The sequence below is a fragment of the Scomber japonicus genome, chromosome 19, assembly GCF_027409825.1.
Source record: "Scomber japonicus isolate fScoJap1 chromosome 19, fScoJap1.pri, whole genome shotgun sequence".
In the NCBI taxonomy this organism is placed as follows: Eukaryota; Metazoa; Chordata; class Actinopteri; order Scombriformes; family Scombridae; genus Scomber; species Scomber japonicus.
The window spans coordinates 28,169,017-28,179,784 of record NC_070596.1 but is presented as its reverse complement, the minus strand read 5'-3'; the positions used below and the strand labels follow the sequence as shown (position 1 = coordinate 28,179,784).

General features: G+C 41.1%; 1 protein-coding gene across 1 annotated transcript; it reads left to right on the top strand.

The window, feature by feature from the left end:
- Positions 1 to 1,073: 1,073 nt before the first annotated feature.
- polm (polymerase (DNA directed), mu) lies at positions 1,074 to 8,443 on the top strand. Its single transcript, XM_053340578.1, has 11 exons — positions 1,074 to 1,258; positions 2,021 to 2,192; positions 2,876 to 2,974; positions 3,064 to 3,234; positions 3,316 to 3,387; positions 4,120 to 4,240; positions 4,950 to 5,082; positions 5,848 to 5,950; positions 6,434 to 6,763; positions 7,587 to 7,670; positions 8,323 to 8,443. Exons 1-11 carry the CDS (start codon positions 1,074 to 1,076, stop codon positions 8,407 to 8,409), a joined length of 1,557 nt encoding a protein of 518 aa, XP_053196553.1. The 3' UTR covers positions 8,410 to 8,443.
- Positions 8,444 to 10,768: the final 2,325 nt, after the last annotated feature.

The window sequence follows — 10,768 nt, the reverse complement described above, 5'->3', positions numbered from 1 at the left end:
AGGTACTTATATATTTACTGTAGTACAGTTTGAGGTACTAGTACTTTACTGTAGAGGCAGAACCGGTTATTATCCAACATATATAATATATATCTTCCCCTGAGCATATACGGTATAAAAACACCATTATATAGTCAATATTACTTCTTTTATTACTATTAGTCTGCCAGAGGTGATAAGAAATGATGCCACCACACCACATACTGAAATCAGTCAATCAAGTTTTATTTATAAAGCAGTTTTCTTACAGGTGAGTGAAGTTTAAAGTGCTTCACAGTTGATTGACAAGCTGATAATAAGACAGAACAAGTGATACAATAAAGAAAAGAAGTAAAAATGATGAGAGAAGAAATTAAAAGACAAAAAAGTGAGACCAATGCATGCGAGAGAAAATATGGGTGAAATATTTAGGACATTTTAAAAAATTAGGAAAAAAAAGAATAAGAAAAAAGTTTAATAAAAGTTAGACTAAAATTAGGTTTAAAAAAGAGATAAAAGGAGAAAAGAAGCATGAATAAAATTGATAAAAAGATAAAACCTATGGAATGATTTAATTTAATTTAATTTATTTTTATTATCATTTTTTTAATCTTATTTTTTGTTTTCATTTTCTTTTTTATGTTATTTTATTTAGTTTTATTATATTTATTTTTATTTTATTTTATTTTAACTTTATTATATTTCATTTATTTAATTTATTTATTCTATTTTCATTTTTACTTCATTTATTTTATTTGTATTATTTATTTTTACTTTATTTTATATAGCACTACTAGGCTTCCATACCGGGCAGTCTCTTGCTTGTTTCTAGTCGGAACTATTTTGGTCACGCGCTGTAGGAGCCGGCACAGAAACACAGCTGTTTCCGGTGCCTCTGCAGCTGAAAGTATTTTTTTCCTCTTCTTCTTCTTTTTTTACTTTAACCTCAAAAAAAAAAAAATGAAACCAGTGTCTCCTGACTATGCTCCTGGCGCTTTAACCTGCGCGCGCTGCAGCACGTGACAGGTTTAATGCACTGTTTGATGATCAGCAGCAGCAGCAGCAGCAGCAGAGAAGTGATGCAGATATGAACCATGGTGCCATTAAAGAGGAGGAAAGTGCTCAGCTCTCATACTGGGAACACTGGGAACACTGGGAATGAGTGCAAGTTCCCTGGACTGGTTTTATTCCTGCTGGAGAGAAAGATGGGAACCAGTAGAAGAGTTTTCCTCTCTGAGCTGGGAAAGAAGAAAGGATTCAGAGTGGAGGACGAGTTCAGGTGAGTTATGATAGAAGTATTTATACTTTACTGTAGTACAGTTTGAGGTACTAGTACTTGACTGTAGTACAGTTTGAGGTACTAGTACTTGACTGTAGTACAGTTTGAGGTGCTTGTACTTGACTGTAGTACAGTTTGAGGTACTTGTACATGACTGTAGTACAGTTTGAAGTATTTATACTTTACTGTAGTACAGTTTGAGGTACTTATACTTTACTGTAGTACAATTTGAGGTACTTGTACTTTACTGTAGTACAGTTTGAGGTACTTGTACTTTACTGTAGTACAGTTTGAAGTACTTGTGCTTGACTGTAGTACAGTTTGAGGTACTTGTACTTGACTGTAGTACAGTTTGAGGTACTTATACTTTACTGTAGTACAGTTTGAAGTACTTGTGCTTGACTGTAGTACAGTTTGAGGTACTTGTGCTTGACTGTAGTACAGTTTGAGGTACTTGTACTTTACTGTAGTACAGTTTGAAGTACTTGTGCTTGACTGTAGTACAGTTTGAGGTACTTGTGCTTGACTGTAGTACAGTTTGAGGTACTTGTGCTTGACTGTAGTACAGTTTGAGGTACTTGTACTTTACTGTAGTACAGTTTGAAGTACTTGTGCTTGACTGTAGTACAGTTTGAGGTACTTGTACTTTACTGTAGAGGCAGAACCGGTTATTATCCAACATACAGTTTGAGGTACTTGTACTTAATGAGTTTTTCACTGTAATACTTTAACTACAGTATTATTATTTTTCTCTCTCCTCAGTGAAAGTGTCACTCATGTAATTTCTGAAAACAACTCAGGCGATGAGGTCATCGCTTGGCTGGACTCTCAGGTCAAAGGTCGAGGCCTGGTTCACCTGCTGGACGTCAGCTGGTACACGGAGAGCATGAGAGCCGGACTTCCTGTCGACATTCAGCACAGACATAAACTACAGGTGTGTTCATGTTCAGTCTGATAGCTCAAAGCTACAGGGACACTTGAACTCATCGTCTGGGGGTTTTAGTATGGAGCAAAATTTGGGCCGTTAATAAGAGTTTTGAAACTGAAAGTCCAAGTTTTGATGTTGAATTTTGACAAATACAGCAATGTTTTTGGTTGTTTGAATGTAATTTTGATTCATTTCTGGAATTATTTTGTAATGTATTTTTACTTTTTCTGTTCAGAGTTTCAAATCTCAACCACATAAAAAACTTATTTTACCGAAATAATAAATAAATCATTTATTATTTATTCAGAATAATTCCGGAAATGAATCAAAATTACATTGAAACTGAAAAAAAACCCTAATCTAACTTTTTTTTGTAGTTTTCAAAATTAAATATTAAAACTTAGACTGTCATGATGGCGTGCAGGTGGTCGAGTGGTTAGAGCACATGCCATATACGCAGCCGACCCCGGTTCGAATCCCAATCGGAGGTCCTTTGCTGCATGTCACACACCCCCCCCCATGTTTCCTGTCAGTCTACTGATGAATGAAGGCGTCTATGCCAACAAAATCTTAAAAAACCTTAGACTGTCTGACTTTTTTGAATGAAGAGAACAAATTTAAATAAAGCCAGATTTGACTTCATATTTTGGGAAGACTGTAGAGCAGTTTAATGACTGTGTGAGTTTCAGCAGCAGCAGACAGAAGAAGCAGAGACTGAGACGTTCTCCGTCCCCAGTTACGCCTGTCAGAGGAGAACCACGCTGGAGAACCACAACTCTGTTCTCACTGTACGTCAAACACACATCATTACACACATTATATATATATCCTCCTAGCAGCAGAGAGATGATCTAACAGAGCTTCTCTTCTCTCTCAGGATGCATTGTCTCTTCTCGCTGAAAACGCCGAGCTCAGCGAGGAGGAGGGGCGGAGCGTGGCGTTTCGCCGAGCCGCCGCCGTGTTGAAGTGTCTCCCTGCAGCGGTGACGGACATGACGCAGCTCAGAGGGCTGCCCTGCCTCGGAGACCACTCACTCAGAGTCATCAAGGTGTTTGTTCTTCATGTGGGTTTATTCTGACTGGATTTAAATGAGAGTGAATAAACTTTATTTAAACTTTTACTCCTGCAGGACGTTTTGGAGAACGGAGCCTCCAGCGAAGTCGAAGCTACGAAGAACTCTGAGAGATTTAAAGCTCTGAAGGTGAATTTCTACTCAACATTAACTCACATATATATCAGGGTTGAGATCAGACAAGAAATCATAAGAACAATCTGATTACTTTCATTATCAGTTAATCTGCTTATTTATTTACTCCATTAATTGATTAGTTGTTTGGTCCATAATAAAAAGACCAAGATAGCATCCCAAAATGTCTTTTCCTGTCTCGTCCAACTGTCCAAAATATTCAGTTTACTGTAGAGGAAGAAAAAAAATAAAAAATACATATTTAAGAAGCTGGAAGGAAGGAAGGAAGGAAGAGAGGCAAGACGGGAGGTTAGAAGGAAGGAAGGGAGGGAGGGAGGGAGGAAGGAAGGAAAGGAGGAATAAAGGAGGAAGGAAGGGAGGAAAGAAGGAAGGAAGGAAGAGAAGGAGGAAGGAAAGAAAGAAGGAAGGGAGGAAGGGAGAAAACAAAGAAAGAAGGAAGGGAGGAAGGATGGAAGGAAGGAAAAGAAGGAAAAGATGACGGGAAGGAAAGATGGAAGAAAGTAAAATGGACCAGATGGGACCACTCGAGGGCCGGCCTCATGTTTGACCCTCCTGCACTAAAGCAGAGATTAATCTGCCATTTAAAATATACGCCAACAAAATATTGAAGTAACGTTTCCTTAAAACTGCAGCAAACAGTTTATAAAATATAAACTGAGGTGATAATAAACTGTCAGTAGATTCTCTGCCGTCGTCTTGAAGCTCGTCTTGTTTTCTGTGTTTCAGGTTTTAACGAGTATCTTTGGAGTCGGAGCGAAGACGGCAGATCGCTGGTTCAGAGACGGGATTCAAACCCTGACCCAGCTACGAGGGTCAGGACACACACTCAACCGGGCCCAGCAAGCAGGTAGGTGTGTGTGTGTGTGTGTGTGTGTGTGTGAGTGTGTGTGTGTATGAGTGTGTGGGTGTGAGTGAGTGTGTGTGTGTGTGTGTGTGTGTGTGTGTGTGTGTGTGTGTGTGTGTGTGAGTGTGAGAGTGTGTCTGTGTGTGTGTGTGAGAGTGTGTGTGTGTGTGTCTGTCTGTGTGTGTGTGTGAGTGTGTGTGTGTGTGTCTGTGTGTGAGAGTGTGTGTGTGTGAGAGTGTGAGAGTGTGTCTGCGTGTGTGTGTGTGTGTGTGGGTGTGTGTGTGTCTGTGTGTGAGAGTGTGTCTGTGTGTGAGAGTGTGTCTGTGTGTGAGAGTGTGTCTGTGTGTGAGAGTGTGTGTGTGTGAGTCTGTGAGAGTGTGTGTGTGTGTGTGTGTGTGTGTGTGTCTGTGTGTGAGAGTGTGTGTCTGTGTGTCTCTGTGTCTGTGAGTGTGTGTGAGTGTGTGAGTGTGTGTGTGTGAGTGTGTGTGTATGTGTGAGTGTGAGTGTGAGAGAGAGTGTGAGTGTGAGTGTGTGTGAGTTTGTCTGTCTGTGTGTGTGTGTGTGTGTGTGTGTGAGAGAGAGTGTGTGTGTGTGTCTGTCTGTATGTGTGTGTATATATGTGTGTGTGTGTGTGTGTGTGTGTGTGTGTGTGTGTGTGTGTGTGTGTGTGTGTGTGTGTGTGTGTGTATATAAAGTGTGTATCTGGTCTCAGGTCTGGACCACTATGATGACATCATCCAGCCGGTGAGTAGAGCAGAAGCTGAAGCCGTCAGAGAGATCGTAGAGAGAGCCGTCCTCTCTGTGCTGCCAGGAGCTCAGATCAGTCTGACCGGAGGATTCAGGAGGTACGAACAGGAAGTGATCAACAGGAAGTGATCAACAGGAAGTGATGCTTTATGTTAACCCTAAAACAGACAGCGTGCACCAGGAGATACAGACTCTTTAACCTTCCCCCTAACCTCCCGCGTCCTTCCTCTGTCCTTCCTTCCTTCCTTCCTTCCTTCCTTCATCTGTCCTTCCTTCCATCCTTCCTTCCTTCCTTCCTTCCTCAGATCAAAGTTCAGCTGTCAGGGTAAATGTTCCCTCCTTCTGTCCTTTCCTTCCTTCTTCCTCCCTTCCTTCCCTTCCTCCCTCCTTTCCTTCCTTCTTCCCTCCTTTCCTTCCTTCCTTCCTTCCTCCCTCCTTCCTTTCCTTCCTTCTTCCTCCCTTCCTTCCCTTCCTCCCTCCTTTCCTTCCTTCTTCCCTCCTTTCCTTCCTACCTTCCTTCCTTCCTCCTTCCTTCCTTTCCTTCCTTCTTCCTCCTTTGCTTCCCTTCCTTCCTCCTTTCCTTCCTTCTCCCGTCCTTTCCTTTCTTCCTTCTTTCCTTCATTCCTTCCTTACTTGAGGTGCAAATGACATAACTAGTAAGGTCTGTTTAAGGGTTAAATATTAAAGTCTAAATGACTCTACACTGGTCAGAAAGACAAGATAGAAATGAATCTTGATGTTAAAGCAGCTCGTGACTCTGCTTCCTCTACTGGAGACAAGATACTGACGTGAATCTATCAATTAATAATGTTCTTAATATGTATCTTTTTAAATATTTTTTATTTAACCGTCCATCTCTGCAGAGGAAAGCCGACGGGACACGACGTGGACTTCCTGATAACTCACCCAGAGGAAGGCAGAGAGGAAGGACTGATGAGTAAAGTCGTCTGCTGGTTGGAGACGCAGGTCAATCACACTCAATGATTTATCATTATTTTCCTTCCTTCCTTCCTTCCTTCCTTCCTTCCTTCCTTCCTTCCTTCCTTCTTTCCTTCCATTTGTCCTTCCTTCCTTCCTTCCATTTGTCCTTCCTTCTTTTCCTCCCTCCCTTCCTTCCTTTGTTCCTTCCTTCCTTCCTTCCTTCCTTCCATCTGTCCTTCCTTCCTTCCTTCCTTCCTTCCTTCCTTCCTTCCTTCTCTTCCTTCTTTTCCTTCCTTCCATATTTTTAATGGTTTAATGAGCCCAGTAATCTTGTGATGTGTTGTCATGGCAACCTGTTTAAAATAATCAGGGTCCAAATTTGACCCATTTTGACATTTAAGAGACTTTAAAACATCTTTTATTCTCCCAATTTCTTTCATTTAATCTCCTTTTCTTTTTTCTTTTTTTTTAATATCTTCATTTTTCCAACCCCGGTGTCTCTTTCCTGACTTGGTTTCGTCTCTGCAGGGTTTCCTGTTGTACCAGAAGACTACCAGGAACTCGTACCTGGAGGCGAAGGATGGTCCGGCTCGGCCCGCCTCCAACATGGACCGCTTCGAGAGGTGTTTAACCATCTTCAGGTTGTCCAAGGAGGAGGAGAAGAAGAAGGGAGGAGCAGAACTAACAGAGACACTCACAGAAAACCTCCAGACGGCTCCTTTGTGTAGTTCCAGTCGTGTCCAGCAGGGCGGCGATAGAGAGGAAGGAGGGAAACCGTGGAGAGCAGTGAGAGTCGACCTCGTGGTTTCACCAATCAGCCAGTTTGGTTTCGCTCTGCTCGGCTGGACCGGGTCAAAGGTGAACTCTACTAACTTTTAATTCATTTGTGTATTTGGAAAGAGAGAAAACTGAAGGAAGGAAGGAAAGAAGGAAGAAAGGAAGGAAGGAAGGATGGAAGAAAGGGAAGAAGGAAGAACGGACAGATGGAAGGAAGGAAGGAAAGAAAGGAAAGAAGGAAGGAAAGATAGAAGAAAGGGAAGAAGGAAGAACAGACAGATGGAATGAAGGAGGGATAGATGGAAGGAGGCAAGAAAAGAGGACGGGAGGAAGGATGGAAGGACAAGGAAGAAAGGTAGGAAGGACAGATGGAGGGAAGGAAGGAAGAAAGGAGGGAATGACGGAAGATAGACAGGAACGAGGCAAGAAAAGAGGGATGAAGGAAGGACAGAAGGAGAAGAAAGAGAGTTAGGAGGGAAGGACAGACAAAGAAGAAAGGTAGGAAGGATAGATGCAGGGAAGGAAGGAAGGAAAGACCAGAAGGAAAGAAGGATGGAAAAGAAGGAAGGAGGGGAGAAAGTAAGGACGGAAAGATCTTCTGCCTTTTCAACTGTTCGGAAATGATCATTTAAATCATCTCTCAAGCAAAAAACAGCTTTTTTCTGTTTTATATCTTTATAAACTGGATATATTTAAGTTTTCAGACTGTTGGTTGCATCTGAAGACGTCATTTTGGGCTCTTTTGTTGGAGCTGTGATGGAAACTTCTCACCAAAAAAAAGAACAATGATTTAAAACTGAAGCTTCCTGTTGAATGTTTCCATAAGTGGTTTTAAGACTGTAGAGTTTGAGTTTTAGGTTATGTGGGTGAATGATTCTTAAACTGATTCCATGTTTATCTGCAGCTGTTTGAACGAGAGCTGCGTCGCTGGGCGGGACACGAGAAGTCGATGTCTCTGAGCAGCCACGCTTTATACGATAATAAACAGGTAAACATTTTATTATCTATCAGCTGTTCTGATTTTAAAGACTGTGTAAAGTGAATTCAGACATTTTCTTCTAAACACATTAAATAGGTCATAAATGTATTTCTAAAAAAGGTGTAAAAAGCATTTCAACCATTTAGATTTGAATTGTGGAGCTAGGCTTCACAAACTGTGTTTCAACATTTCTGTGTTCAGGATTTAGTGATTAGCATAAACCCGCCCCTGCTGCTGTAGAGCGCAGCACACACTACTACTACTACAGTCTACAGTTAGCCAGTTAGCTGAGTTAGCCGCCGAGCTAGCTGCTGAGTTAGCTGAGTTAGCCGCCGAGCTAGCTGCTGAGTTAGCCGCTGAGCTAGCAGCAGAAAGCTCTCAGACGTAGCATCCATGTTTCTGGTAGAGGTGGTGACTTTGATTGACAGGTGACACTTGGTAGGGGGCGGGGCTTCAGCGTTTGGGAGCAGAGAAAGAGAGTTTTATACAACTTTGAAGCCTAATTTCATATATTTGGCGATTTTTTTTAATCATTCAAATTTGGCAGGGTGGTTAACAACACACTTTTCTGTGGTATGTCAAACTCAGAACACATATTTATTCTGACTTTACACAGACTTTAAATACAGAATGATTTTAATTCGGTTTGTCTTCATCACAGAGTCGATACCTGAGAGCGACGACAGAGGAGGAGATATTTGCTCATCTCGGTCTGGAGTACGTTCCGCCGTCGGAGAGAAACGCTTAAAGACGAACTTCAGGAAGTAAACGTGCCGTCCTGAGGTTTGTTTCTGGAGACAGAAGAGATAAATTAAAGCTTGAAGCCAAACTGACGACAGGTTTTAATCTAATGTGAAGCTGCTTAAATAACCTGGACCTCAACCTTTGTTACTTTTAAACAAATCTAACAAAAACTGACATAAATAGACACTTGAAAAATGAACTTATTAACTCAATAACTATTAAAAAAAAAAAAGTCCTTTCTCGTTCTGTCTTTTTTTTTTTTTCTTGTGCCAGATTTTTTTTTTTTGTGCCGAGTATGTGCAGAGTATCGTCCATATCGTTGCTTAATATTTTGCATGTTCATATCTTGATATAGATACGATAATCTATCATTCAGCCTTAGTCCAGATCATACTAGCAGTACTTAAAGAGACACAACATTTCCACATGAGCAGCAGCAGCAAGTAAAAGCTCCTGCAAATAATCATAATAATTATAATTATAATAACTTATATAGCAGCTTTTATACAGTGAATGCAGCTCAAAGTGCTTTAGAACAATATTAATTACACACACCAAGTGCTTCATATTAAAAAAAAAGGGGCTTAAACGGAGCAAAAAGCAATGTTTAAATAAGTTAAATAAGACATTTAGCTCCTAATCTGAACTGGAATTATCAGTTTAAAGTGTGAAGTGATTAAATCTGCCGTTATGTGAAGCCGGCCTGCAGGAGACGTTGATAAGAGACGCTGAGAGGAGAACATCATTTGATCAAATCAGACAGCTGAACATGATTTAAAAAAAAAAAAAAAAGAGTTATCATCTGCTAAAATATGTCTTCAGCTTCAGATACAGAGTGATGCATTCAAGGACCGAGGCTCCAGCTTCTGATACAGAGTGATGCATTTAAGGACCGAGGCTCCAGCTTCAGATACAGAGTGATGCATTTAAGGAACCAGGCTCCAGCTTCAGATACAGAGTGATGCATTTAAGGACCGAGGCTCCAGCTTCAGATACAAAGTGATGCATTCAAGGACCGAGGCTCCAGCTTCAGATACAAAGTGATGCATTCAAGGAACAAGGCTTCAGATATAGAGTGATGCATTTAAGGACCGAGGCTCCAGCTTCAGATACAGAGTGATGCATTTATGGACCGAGGCTCCAGCTTCAGATACAGAGTGATGCATTTAAGGACCGAGGCTCCAGCTTCAGATACAGAGTGATGCATTTATGGACCGAGGCTCCAGCTTCAGATACAGAGTGATGCATTTAAGGACCGAGGCTCCAGCTTCAGATACAGAGTGATGCATTTAAGGACTGAGGCTCCAGCTTCAGATACAAAGTGATGCATTCAAGGAACAAGGCTTCAGATATAGAGTGATGCATTTAAGGACCGAGGCTCCAGCTTCAGATACAGAGTGATGCATTTAAGGACCGAGGCTCCAGCTTCAGATACAGAGTGATGCATTCAAGGACCGAGGCTCCAGCTTCAGATACAGAGTGATGCATTCAAGGAACAAGGCTTCAGATACAGACTGATGCATTTAAGGACCGAGGCTCCAGCTTCAGATATAGAGTGATGCATTCAAGGACCGAGGCTCCAGCTTCAGATACAAAGTGATGCATTCAAGGAACAAGGCTTCAGATATAGAGTGATGCATTTAAGGACCGAGGCTCCAGCTTCAGATACAGAGTGATGCATTTAAGGACCGAGGCTCCAGCTTCAGATACAGAGTGATGCATTTAAGGACCGAGGCTTCAGATACAGAGTGATGCATTTAAGGACCGAGGCTCCAGCTTCAGATACAGAGTGATGCATTTAAGGAACCAGTAGAAGTGTCTCCTCTTCCTCTCTGCAGAAACACCTGTGCACCTCTGACCCGTATTCTGTAACGTTCCTCCGGATGTTATCTGTGTGTTTTCTGACATGAGAAACCAGAACACACAAACACACAAACACACAAACACACAGCTGTGCAGAGAAACCACAGAGAACATGTAGGTTTAGGGTTTAGGGTTAATGCAGAGTTACTCAAACACTGAGCTAAAGCACAGCGTAGAGGAACTTTAACGTATGTACAATATTATACTGCTGTTAGATGAGAGGCTTTCAGTAATCTAGTGCACCCTTTAAAAAAGTAGTTTATTCAAGTGTACTATGAGTATACTTATTTTATACTAAAACTGAGGCAGTATACTTGAAGTTGACTTTTTATATACTATATTTTATATACTTAAGAATAGTATAATGAAGTATACTTGGCTCATACTGAAAAGTATAAAGAAAAGTCTAAAGACTAAGAACATTAATACTAAGACTTAAATACTAAAGCTTATACTTTACTTTAGTATACTTTTTATTTCCTTCCTCCCTCCTTTCCTTT